This window comes from Leptodactylus fuscus, chromosome 6 (assembly GCF_031893055.1).
Source record: "Leptodactylus fuscus isolate aLepFus1 chromosome 6, aLepFus1.hap2, whole genome shotgun sequence".
Classification (NCBI taxonomy): domain Eukaryota; kingdom Metazoa; phylum Chordata; class Amphibia; order Anura; family Leptodactylidae; genus Leptodactylus; species Leptodactylus fuscus.
The window spans coordinates 48,238,145-48,251,793 of record NC_134270.1 but is presented as its reverse complement, the minus strand read 5'-3'; the positions used below and the strand labels follow the sequence as shown (position 1 = coordinate 48,251,793).

The window sequence follows — 13,649 nt, the reverse complement described above, 5'->3', positions numbered from 1 at the left end:
ACAATGGAATCTGGCACTGATTTTGCAGTGGATTTCGCCTCTAAATCAGCAGAAGATTCCTCCCTTATTCTGCCCCCTACTGAAACTAAATGGAGCAGGAAGCTAGAAAAAAAGTGTCCTGCTAGATCTTGTAGCAGATTCTGCAGCTGATTTGGAGGACGTGGCTTGAGACTCCCCACTAATTAGACTCATTCATTTGGGCCCAATCAGTGGTGGAAGCCACAACAGAATGTTGAAACCCCGAACTGTGAGCGGGGGGCAGAAAATAAAGAAGTATTCAGGGCATATGACCTGATCCAGGCACAGATAGAAAAGGAATGTAAATACTGCTAAAATATATAAATGTCCCCTGCCGCTGTCTGGTCCAGCAGCACCCCGCTGCTTCTTCTAGTGGACGTCCTCACCTCTCGTGACCGCTGAGGCCAATGAGTGGCATCAACAACGGAACCGGGATGTCACTCACATATGTCACCTGTGGTGTCCTTCTATCGGAATAAGGGTTGGTTCACATCTGCTTTTCTATTCCGTTTGGAGGAGTCCGCATGGGGACCCCCCGAACGGAATACAAATGCAATTGCAAGGGCTGTGCTGTAAGGTAAAAGCACACGGACCCCATAGACTATAATGGGGTCCGTGTGCTTGCCACGCGCTGCCCGCACAAATCATGCGGACAAACGCTGATGTGAACGAGGGCTAAACTCCAGGAGGAGCAGAATCGGACTGTGGTGGGAGACGTAGAAATGGCGACAATTGAGTATAGTCTCTGTTACGTTTTCACCTTCTCTGAACTTCTGCCACAACTGAATATCTTGGACAACCCCTTTAACTCCCAGAAATCTCTTTAGGTTGCCCCGCTCCTGGGACAGGACTTTTTGCCTTTAAGGATATAGACAAAAATATTTCCATTCACTGACACCAAGCACATATATGTTATGTACTCAGGGGTGTAATCTCACTATATACACAATATCACTGTGTTACAATATACCGTACAGGAAGGCTAGCTACAATCCCCCACCTCGCCGCATATCAGAGGGGGCCACAGGTTGTCCTTGTATAGGGGCCCCTCTCACTCCTATAGTAGCAGACACAGCGCAATGCGGCCGCATCTCCCAGCTCCACTACCTTCCGGCAAACAACGGGTCACTTGTGCTACCCGGCCCGCGCTCCCTCGCATCCGAGCGCTCTGATTGGTCCGTTCCACAGTCTCGAGGCTGAATCCCGCCATGTGATTGGCCGGCGCCTTCCCCGGGCTGCTCATAGGTCAGCGCATCCTGTCATCATCACTAGCAGTATAACCTCTGCCTGTGCAGCGCTGGGAGTCCTCGGGAGAGCCGCAGGTGACTGGACCGGAGCCCGGGGCCCCAGCTGCTGAGTACTAGGACGTGACCCATGCACATAGCCAGGCTGACCAATAAAGAGAGCAATGTGTGGGGCCGGGAGAGGCTGACACCAGTGGGATCTGCCATGGATTTGTGCAGGGTCCGCCCATATTGATTGCATCAAGGGGTTTGCCCACTGCATGGTCAAGTGTGGCAGAGGCTTCCACAGTCTGGGTGTATATATGGTGCATGGCTGCTGTATACTGGGCTCCTGCACTCAGCTGCTTGCACACAGGCCTTGGGAAGCAGTGCTGACCTTGCTTGGCTTCACACATTCTTGATTTTGTCTTTGGCTGGTTGTTCCTGCCTTCACCATGTGCTCCCAGCTGTGGCTCCTGACTGACAGGAATATCCTGGAGGACTACCCTCAGATGCACATCCTGGAAGCACTGAAGCAGCGCTGCAAAGAACAGGAGCTGGACTTCACTTTGGTCTTAATGGATCAGATTGCCCTGACTGTCATTGATGGCAAGCTGGGTAAGATCTCTGCGCTTTATCCTTATAGTAGTTGTACCCTATAGGAGGGATATCTGGCATTCTATATAGAGCAATGGAAGCTGGAGCCTGGCATCAATGAATAAACTATCCCTAGAAGTCAGGCGCCTAGATCTAGAATGCATTTCAGTTACAGAGGTCTCTGCTTTCTAAGGCTGGATTCACACACGGCAAGAGTTTCTGCTCTGTCCTATTCCTATGAATGGAGCTTGCAGAAATCTATCTGCTTGCCGCCAAAACAACCCCAGTAGAAATTTCTGCAACAAAATCTGCCGAGTTTGAATATACTCGTAATAGTTTTACTTTAGCTTTGCTAAGTACTGTTCATATCAATCGTTTTCAGTATCTTTCATGTATTGCTCTCGGCTTGCTATGTAACATTTACATCTACATTGTTTCCATTTGCTATAAAACAGTAGGGGTAAATGGCTATGGGTAATTATGAGAAGAAAGGGGCATCTGACAAACCACTCTGTCTTGTCCAGGGTATTTCAATTCAAGGCTAGGGCAGCTAGGTACAGAAAATCTAGAGAGAAAGTACATTAGTGTAGTTTATTTTTTTGCTTCTAGGTAAGGTTCTTGTTGAATGAGGGGGATCTATGGAAGGGCGTAGGTGCTATACAGACCGCCTCTGGTCTGCAGTAAAGGGGGGCCCTATTTCAAGTTGGTTCCATCCCCTTTCCCTATGGGAGGTGCATTCCTACACAGGGCTTCCCCTCTCCACAGGCACTGCAATGACAGCATGCAAGGGGAAAACTGGCCCGAAGCTCACAGCATCCGCCTCGCTTTCCATTATGATAGTGAATTTATACATTTAGTGTAGCAGATGTCACATATGCTATATATAAATATTATGTATAAAGAATAAATTATATCGTAGCACATTCATTTACTATAAATGTGCATGGCTTAAAGGGGATCCTTAGAAATACAATTCATTTTTTGTCAGGTGCTTATAATAAACTTATATATTTTATTCCCATGTTACCAAACAAACCCTGAAATATTGCAGTTTTGATACTGGCTGCTATAGGCTGCCATTCACATAAGATAAATCTTATGGGTATGGGGCCTCTCCACCTACAGATGGATGTCTCATAGGCTGTGGCTTATTTCCCCACACACATGTGTATGAGGGACTCAGTAGAAAGAGCTGTTCAAGCAAGTCATTAAAGCGGTATTCCCTTTATTCCCACCTCAGTATTTGATAGAAGTGAGTTGCGCCAGTTATCTCGAGAACAGGGCTCCATCTGTGCCCACAATTGAATAGTGAAGGGCCATACATGTGTGCCTACTAGAGATGAGCAAACACTATTCGAAACAGCCGTTCGAAACTGCTGTTTCAAATAGTGTTCGCTCATCTCTAGTGCCTACCCATTCACTTGCACAGGAGTTACAGAAATAGTTAAGCAGGTAGCTCGGCTCATAACTCCTGTACAATTGAATGAAGAGATGTGTGCAACTCATCTGCATCATCCGGGCGCAGATGATTTGAATACAGTGGTGAAGCAGGGAGCCATCCGCTCCCTGCTTCACCATCTGTCCCCTCTTGCACCCAGTGTCTTGGAGAAGTAGAAGTGATGGGGTGACGTCACTTACATTACTGCTGCTTCTCCCTGAAGCCTCCAGAAACAGAGACAGGAGGAAACGGGGAAAGTTGATTATTAGTTTTTGCTTCTTTATTTGAAATATTGTACTGTGGGTACTGGGAGGGAACATAAAACAGTAGGGCCACATGGAGAGGATATGAAACTGTGGGAGCAACCAGGAGAAGGACAACTGGAGGGGTACTCTATATTGTGAGGGCAACTGGAGGGAGACATTATGTTATAATATATATAATATATTATAATATAATGACTAGGGCCACTGGGGGGGGGCAGGTTCCTATCTAGGGGCCAGTGGAGAGGACAGGTTAGTATCTGATGGCCATTATATAATATGGGGCCACTACAGAGACATTTGACTGTGTGGTGGGACACTGAGGGCCATTATATTGTATGTGGCCACTAAGGAGGCATTATACTGTGTGAGGGCCACGTAGGGGGATTATACTATGTGGCAGTCACTGAGAGAGCGTTATAATTTGCATTGGTCAGGTATGAAAGTTTGCACTAGACCCACAAATGTGTTAAAACGGCTCTACCCCAACTGATCTGATATTGTTGACCTATCCTACAACACAGTGATTGCAATGGGCAATGCCAACAACTGATATTTTCATGCATTATTATATAAACTTGGTATTTTCCACCAAACAGCACTTATCCTCTATCCACAGGATAGGGGGGAAATGTTTAATTGTCAAGGAGCCAACTGCTGGGATCCCCAAAAATCAATAGAATGGATGTCCATGAGTATCCCTGTTTTTTTAATTGCTGGAGGTCTTAGGCTGAGTTCACATGGGGTTTTTTGGTCCGGAAACTGACGCGGAGGCTGCCTCAGTTTCTGTACCAAAAAACGGGTAGCCGCGACTGGATACTGATGCAGTGCACTGGCATCCAGTCGCCCACTCCTCTCCGGATTAGGCCCAATGAATGGGCCTAGTCGCGAGACGAATCGGCCTGGAGAATGAGCATGTCCGTTCTTTTTTTCTGGGAGCCGGAACAAACGGCTCCTGGAAAAGAGAACTGACTGGCTCCCATTGATTTGGCGAATTCGGCCTCAAAATCCTGACCAAAAAAACTCTGTGTGAACTCAGCCTTAGTGGTTGGACTCCAGTATTCAGACACCGTTCATATGGGATAAGTTTGGTTTGTGGGAAGGCCCCAAGTAGCAAAATGCATTTTTGAAAAATGTAGCAAAACGGAATTTTTCTTGCAGCATTTTTCATTGAGTTTTTGCTGTAAAATCTCATTCACTTTGCTGGTACTGTAAAATGTAGCGTTTTTCCCAGCTGGATTTCTGCAGCAGCAAAAAACGTTGCATTTCCATAATGTGTGGCAGTAGCTTTAATATAAATGACTAAGTGGTTCACAAAGCCAACTCATTCCACAACGCTGGTTACATGATATCTCTCTTCACACATTATTGAGAGTTGTGTACATGTTCAGGTTTTCTGATACAGTTTTTGAAACAAAAATTAGTTGTGGATTGCAAAGGGTGTTAACGTAGAAGACTGGAATCACACATGGAAGATATGCTGGATAAGCTGCAAAATTTTTGTGAATGGAAATTCAGCAGTGCATTTCCATGAATGCTGCCTCAGCAAAAACACCTGAAATTGTCAGTTATTTTTTGCTGCAGCATACCTGCAGGAATCTCTGCAGAACTTCTGCAGATTTCCACCTGGTTTGTTCCTGCTCCCGGAAAAAGAAGCGAGATGCTCATTCTTCAGGCTGATTCGCCTCCCGACTACCTCCTCCCAAATAGGTCCATTCATTCGGCCTAATCCGGAGCGGAGTGCGCGACTGGATGCGGGTGCAGTGCAATGGCATTCAGTCGTGGATACCCGTTTTTGGACCGGAAACCTGAGGCGACCTACGTGACTGGAGGGACATCAAATGATATAGGAACATCTGGGTAGGGAACCCGTGGGAAGGCAGGACAGTACGCGCACTTATATAGGCACAGTTCACAACCTCGTATAGTCAAGCATGGATTCACTCTTTTTTAAAAAATCAAGTACAACACATTTCGGGAACTACTGTCCCTTTTTCAAGTACCTAAAATGATTCATTATCAGGTGATTTGATGAGTAGGATCCGTGAGCAGTGTCCAGTTCATATGTGATGGGTAACCCAATACAGACTGAGTGGGAGGGAGGTGATTCTTGTGAAATTGGTCATATCTAAAAAGTTTAATAGAAATTATATATTAAACAAATAATTGCATTCTCATGACCAGAAGGACTCCCTGGGTCCAGAGTTTCCCTTTAATATGCTGCTGTTCAGTAATTCCAGGGCCGGCTCCAGGTTTTTATGGGCCCTTGGGCGACAGAGCCTCAGTGGGCCCCCTTGTAAAGGAGACGGGGGAGCCGAGACACTGTGCGTCGCAGATGAAGCGAGTGACGTCACACAGGAGTGTGGCGTCACCAACGCCATACCTCCCAACTTTTAAAGAGTAGAAAGAAGGGCAAAATCTGCGCGTCGCGGCAAATTTAGCTCCACCCACTTTTATGTTGACTCCGCCCATTCTCATTCATTTATCATGTGCTCCCACACAGTATAATCCTCCTACAGTCACCCGTACATTATATACCCCCTCCACCTCTCCCCCAGTTTCATATACACCCTTCCTCTGCCCCCAGTTTCATGTCCCCCCTCCATCTCTGTCCCCAGTTTCATGCCGTTCCCCCCCCCCTTCATCAGCACAGTTTCATGTCCCCCCCGTCTCTGGCCCAGTGTGATGCCGTTCTCTCCCCACCCCCTTCATCTTCCCCAGTGTCATGCTGTTACCCCCCCTCCCCTTCATTTGCCCCCCAGTTTCATTGGGCACCCTCCATCTCTGTCCCCAGTTTCATGCCGTTCTCTCCCCACCCCCTTCATCTTCCCCAGTGTCATGCTGTTACCCCCCCTCCCCTTCATTTGCCCCCCAGTTTCATGGGCCCCCTTCATTATGTTCCACCTTAATATTTAATACAAAACAAACACTTACACTCACTTTCCATCGCTCCCCCGACGCTCCTCTCTCTGCTCTCTCACTCCATTCACATAGTTGTAGGCGCGATGACATCATCACATCGCCTACACATGCAAGCCGGGCTGCAGCGTTAAAGCAGGAGCTGAGCTCACAGCTCCTGCTTTAATCGCCTATGTATTCAGCTCATCGGCGTCCGTCAGACGCCGATGAGCTGAAATCGGGACAGGCAAGTGCTGGGGCGGGCAAGTGCTGGGGGGCCCCCAGAGGCTCTGAGGGCCCCGGCACTTGCCCGACTATGCCGTGTGCTGACGCCGGCCCTGAGTAATTCTATTTCCATTCAATTAATTGCGATAGCTTTTTGGAAACATATGCGTAGGGTTATTATATATTCATCATCATTATAATTATCATCACCATTATCATAATTATTATTACTCCTACATTTTAGACCATTTAGTGCTTTTTATGGCTTTGAATATCTTATGTGGCTTATCATCCCATATTCATATTATGTTTTTGCCTATTTAACTTGCTAATGAGAAGGGCACGTCACATATATCGCCCTGGGTACCCTCATGTACACAAAAAGGTTTTAAATGAAATCAGAGAAATCTAAATCAAGGAATGCTCGCTTAGGCCTGGTTCACAATTGCGCTGGGTTCTCCGTTGTTTGGGTTACTTGCGGACCCCATAGACTATAATGCAGGACTTTTCTCTTGGACGATTTCTATTGGATTCTGCAGTGGAGACTCTAATGCAGATGTGAACCTAGCCTGAGCCTGAATGACAGTCTGGGTTGTAGACCAGAGCTGTATTCACGATTCTGCTTGTTGTCATTGGAAACATCTTATGGTCTGATACATCCAATGTTATAACTTGAAAGATTGGCAAGTGCTGGTACAGGGTGGCTATTAGAGATAATCCACTGTGTAATAGCACCCCGGTCCATTTACCTTCATAGGACTGTCAGAAATTACCCCATAATAGTGATTGGAGCAATGGCCAAACATGTATCACCTCTCCATTCACATGGAGCATTCAGGAGACTTCTTTGGTCTCGTTTCTGCCAATTCACAAAGATAGGAAAATATATATATCCTTTATCCATAATATAACGAATTGCTGATCCATGAGGGTCTCAGCAGTTGAGTCCTCACCAGTGGCGAAACTAAAGTCTTGTGGGCCCCAATCTTTTGTCCAGGGCCCCCTACCTCATCCCTACAGCGAATTCTTGATAGTGATGGTTACGGGAGCTAAGGAGTTTAATCAGCCTCAGTGTGGTGAGGATAATCTGTAGGTCTCTTTGGCTTATGGGCCAGATAGAAGCTGCAATCTCAATACTGATACCAGTGCTTATGGGCCCCCTGAGGCTTCTGGGGCCCGTTGCGACTGCACCCTTTGCACCTCCTTAAGTTACACCCCTGGCCTTCACTGATCAATAATCATCACAGTCAAAGTGCAGGACTTGGCCATCTGTGGTGCTCCCATTGAAATGAATGGAACTAAGGGGGGTGTTCTATTATATTATAAGTAGCTGCCATACATTAGTGCCGGCAGAGAGCTAGGGAATATATGACAATATGAATAGCTCTTGGGGGCAACACGGTGGCTCAGTGGTTAGCACTGCATCCTTGCAGTGCTGGAGCTCTGGGTTCAAATCCTGGCAGGAACAACATCTGCAAGGAGTTTGTATGTTCTCCCTGTGCTTGCATGGATTTCCTCCCATTCTATAAAGTCCTACTGATAGGAAAAAAAAAGTACATTGTGAGCCCTATATGGGGCTCACAATCTACATTAAAAAATAAAAATAAAATATATATATATATATATATGAATAGCTCTCAGAACTTATAATATCTAGGCTAGTGGATTGATTTCTCAGCCAATATTGCACCTCTGATGACAGGGCTAGCTACTATATGTCTCCAGAAACACGTTAGGTGTTATAGACGGTATCTCTACATTCAGGGAAGTGACTCTCTATGCATGTACAGAGATTCAGGGAGACTGCTTTCATGGTCTATTCCCTACGGTATAGGCTCATAGGTGTTACAGATATCCTTTTTCTAAGTGGCATAGTTTCTGTCTTGTCATCTATAGACACAATGTTTCCAGTAGCCCATTTTGATTATTGACCCTATTTTATAACTGAGCCTACTCTATTGTTTATGAACTTTATTTAGGTTAGATGGGGGATGATTTTTGATAATACTATTCCCTCATGAATTACCCCTAGCTTGTTTTTAGCTAAGATTGTGTCATGGATATTTTTTAATTGGATTAAAAATGATTTTTTTGGATTCTTTCTTTCTTTCTTTTTTTTTTTTTTTTTTTGGAGTATTTACCAGAGTGTTGTTTCCCGTTTGGTTACAGAAACACATGCTCTATTAAGTGAGACTAAGGCCTTGTTCACATCTGCGTTTGGATTCCGTCCAGGGGAGTCCACATGAGGACCCCCCCCAAATGGAATACCGAACGCAAATGCAAGCGGTGTGCCAGTCAAAGCACAAAGACCCCAAAGACTATATAATGGGGTCCGTGTGCTTGACACCAGATCTCCGCAGGGATCATGCAGACAGGAAAGTAGTTCACAATCTACTTTCCTGCCCACATGATTTGTGCAGGCAGTGTGCAGCAAGTACATAGTCTATGGGGTCTGTGTGCTTTCACTGCACAGCGCTTGCAGTTGCGTTTGGTCTTCTGTTCAGGGGGTCCCCATGTGGACTCCATGAATAGATTACCAAATGCAGATGTGAACAAAGGGTAAGGCTAGGTTCACATCTGCCCTAATACAGCAATTACTATAATGGGGTCCACCAGAGGAAGAAGGAAGGTAATTGCAGTGGGTTAGCCACTGTGATATACAGTAGAAGCATAGGGAGTGAGGCTTGTGCAGATCTCATTCATATGCTGCACAAAGTAAACTGCACTGCGGGCTTTGTACCCACAACATATCAATTATTAGGCCCTATTCACACAACCAATATTTACATTTTTTATATTTTTTAAATCATTCATGATGTCACTTTGAATCTTTAAGGATAAAAAAAAATTGATGTCAGTCCTTATGGAAATCTAGAAAAAAGAGCTGCGGAAAAGCTGTTTTTTCAAAAATGCGTGTGATTTTGAAAAACGCAGCATGTTAATTTTAGCTGAATAATTGTGAGTGTTTTCACTATAGATTTAGTGGGGGAAGAAGAAGAAGAGAAAACCAAAGAAAAAAAATTGTGGAAAAATACACATTTTATATCTGTTTCTCTATGTGTGGCCTTAGCTGTAGTGTGAATTCACACTGAACGGAGCTTGCAGAAATCCTTGTGCTTTCTGCCACATGAATTTCTGCAACAAATCTGCTGCATGTGAATAATACCTATCAATGTTAACGTGTCGCAAAAAAACACTTTACCCTGGAGCACATAATTGCAGGAATATATTTTAATTAACAATGGTAATTAGCAATTAGGGTCTGTCGTCATGGTTACTGATGTGTCATGCTTGCTGAACTATATCTGGTTTATTACCGGACAGGTTTAATTAATCAGTAACTGAGCTTCCTGGGAAAGCAACCGAGCAACAACTGTACTGCAGAATGTGGTCCGCTGCTATCCTGGAGCTGCTTCAGGCCAAACCCCCACGCGCCAAATCATTGCCAAAAACCTCGCGGAAAAGACCACAGCGGAAACGTATTGCGTTTTTTTCTGCAATGTTTTTCATATGGCTGCACTTCTTGTCCACATGACACAATAAAAACAAATATCAATATCTCATAGTCATTCAGGATAATTGTATCAGTCTGCTTAAAACTCTAAGTAACTTTGCAGAGACGACCCTCGGAGCTTGTGTCTGGTTATAAAGCTGCTGCAGCACTACATATCTTGGGACAGTGGCCAAATAACTAGTACAACAATAGGCCCTGAAGTGCCTAAACGCCCCCTAGTGGCTTCAGGCAGTAACCTCTATACTGTCCAAGGGTTTTGGAGCTCTGCATCAGAAAAATGGAACAAAGAACGGTATAAAGATATAATGTATTATGCAATGAATGCTAAAGGATAAAACATATGGTGTACGGACTGTGGTGGTTAACTCCTTCTAACAAACATGACCAGTACTTATACAACTTAGGGTGTAGCTATAGGGGATATATAAGTAGCAGCAGTTCTTGGATCCTGGTGTGTTAGAAGACCCAAAGATCTCTCTGCCACATAGGAAGATGGTGGTATTGCAAATGGCACAGGTGGGGATTTTGCAATGGGTCCATGAGCTTTAGGCCGGGGCCCCACGGGTTGGAAATGCCGCGATTGCAGCGTTTTACAGTATCTGCAAAGTGGATGGGATCCTAGAGAAAACCGGCGCAGCATGTCAATTATATCTACGGAAACGCCGGCGGTTTCCCCATAGATATAATTGTAACAGAAAGTCTGCAGTGGAAAATTCCACTAACTTTCTTTTTAAAGCAATGTGGGAAGAACGACAATGCGTTCCTGCCACGTTTTTTCCAGCAGCGCTTTATTGCTGTGGGACATCCTGTGTGTCCTTAGCCTTAAAGGGGTTGTCCCGTCACAAGGATCCTATCTATACTGCTTGTTAATGTGAATGTAAGACTTTTCCTAAATACATTGCTTCAGCAAAACTGCTTTGTTTGGCCACTATATTACTTTATTCATTTTTTTGTGGCCACAGCCCTGACCTAGCTTCTCCTGAGTCAAGTGATGTGTCTGCCTGCTCTCAGGGGGGAGGGAGGAGGGGCTAAGTGCACGGGAGCGAGCCTGGTGTGTGTGGGGGGGTAGTTTACCCTTTGGGGGAAGGGGCCGCCAATGCAGGGTTAGACGCCGGCACAAGTGAAGTCAGCAACATCTCTATGCTTCTGCCCTGCATGAAGCAAGCAGCGACAGAAGCGATGCTGCTATTCCGGGGCGGAGGAGCGGAATAACAGCATCGCTTCTGCCGCTGCTGGCTTCATGCAGGGCAGAAGCATAGAGATGTTGCTGGCTTCACCTGTGCCGGCGTCTAACACTCCAAAGCATCCGCTGTAATAGAGAGGCAGATGCCGGGCACAGGTGAAGCCAGCAACATCGCTATGCTTCTGCCCTGCATGAAGCCAGCAGCGGCAGAAGCGATGCTGTTATTCCGCTCCGGGGTCACATATGCAAGGCCAAGCAGCGAGATGCCGCCGGCCCTGCGTGCGCGCTCATACACCAGTCTAGCCTTCACAATGCGAATACAGACCCGACACCCTGTCGGGTCTGTATTTGCACTGTGAAGGCTAGACTGGTCTATGAGCGCGCACGCAGGGCCGGCGGCATCTCGCCGCTTGGCTTTGCATATGTGACCCCGCCCACCAATGACGAGACAAAGCCGGAAGACAGAAGATTTCACAGAAACGAAGACTGGTAAGTATGCGACGTGGGACAACCCCTTTAAAGCGAACCTATCATGTGCAGTATGCAGGCAGTATGTTATAGAACATGAGGAGCTGAGCAGATTGATATATAGACTCATTAAACTAAATTTATCATCATTTAGTAATATTAAAAGAACCAAAAATTCATAAATGAAAAAAAGCTAAAAATATGAAAGAAGGGCGGAAGGTCTTGGCTGACAACCTCCGGGTCCAAGTCATTTCATTGCCAAACTATACAAGGTTGGGGCTGAATTATTGTACATGCACTCTATGTCTATTGTATAGTTTGGTAATGGACCCGGGGGTTGTCGGCCCACAACTTTCCCCCTTTTTTCATATTTTTGTTGAATTTCTGGCTTTTTTTTAAAAACAAGTATTTAAGAAATGATGAGAAATTTAGATTAATTGAGTCTATTTATGAATTTATTTTGGAGATTTACTGGAATAGATATATAGGTTTGTGGGAAAAGATTCAATATTACTTGCCATATATCCATTTATATTCCTGCTTGCTCTGAGCTTAGGAGTCCAGGGGGCGGTCTTATCAGTGATTGTCAGCTTTCGTCTTATCAGTGTGTATACAGAGTAGCTGTGTAGGACCGCCCACTGGACTCCTAAACATAGAAGTGAGTAAGGACAAGATATACTGGAACTTTTCTGACAAAATCTGTATCAGCTCCTCTTGCTATATAGCATAATGCCTTTAGATTATACAGCATATTCAATGTGTCAGGGGCCCTTCAAGTTACCTGTCTTTCTACAACTTAAGGCTGTAATGACTTAGTGCATTCACATGCAATATTTGCATAAATGTGGTAAAACACCTCACTTTACAGCAACTTAACTTAAATATGGTTTGACTGCACTGTGTGAATGTTCCCTTATTCACTCCATAATAAATGCTGAGAGGAGAGAAACACCAACCAGCTGGCACTTAGAAACCATCTACATACTTGCTTCGCAATGTACTGCGGCAATTAACATAGAGAATTAAAGATGTTCAATACAAGATGTTTTTATGATACATTTACTCTTCTGCCAGTACTGTAAGGCTGCAGCACCAGACGTCTTGGCTTGTACTTGTATTTTCCTGATAGATATTACACTTGTATCCCGCTGAGATACTTATATATCTGGTGGCTTTTAAAGAGCAGTTGGAATTTATATATTGAATGTATATAGATATGTACATGTATATACAGAGATGTAGCAGAGTTAGACCAAACTTCTGCAATTGGTTTACCTGCTGCAGCATGATATCTTATCATAGAAGACCACACAAACCAATGAAAACATTTTCAATAACTTTTTATTGGATTGCAATGTCTTCTAAGATATTACATTGTGGCAGTTTAACCAATTGCAGAAGTTTGGGATAACTCTGCTATGTCTCTTGAGATTGAGGCAGGGTTTACACAGTGCATTTTTGATGAAAAAAATGCAGGCGGTTTCATAGAACACATGTGCTTTTCAAAAATACAGCTACATGAAGCCTCAAAACTTAGATGAAATGGTGTGGGATAAATTTTTTGTCGTTCACACGTAGGAATAGCCTTAAGAAAGGATATTCTCCTACCTTTAGATGTCTTCTCCGCGCCGCCGTTCCGTAGAAATCTCGGTTTTCAAATGAGTTCTCTCGCAGCACTGTTGGCAGGCCCCAGCGCTCAAACAGCACTAGGGGCGTCCCCAATGCTGTGAGAGAACTCTCCAGCACCGCTTTCATCTTCTTCAGGATCGTCCGCTTTACGCGTCTTCTTCCGGCACTGGGGGTCAAACTTCTAGGCCTCAGG

The 13,649-nt window shown here is 45.0% G+C and overlaps 1 protein-coding gene across 1 annotated transcript in view; it reads left to right on the top strand.

Moving 5' to 3' along the window:
• The first annotated feature begins 1,287 nt into the window (after positions 1 to 1,287).
• The window catches only part of RIMKLA (ribosomal modification protein rimK like family member A), a 31,377-nt gene continuing 19,015 nt past the window's right edge, over positions 1,288 to 13,649 (top strand). The window contains exon 1 of the mRNA XM_075278512.1: positions 1,288 to 1,859. Coding sequence (XP_075134613.1) covers positions 1,697 to 1,859 — 163 coding nt within the window. The 5' untranslated portion in view covers positions 1,288 to 1,696. The remainder of the gene's footprint in view (positions 1,860 to 13,649) is intronic.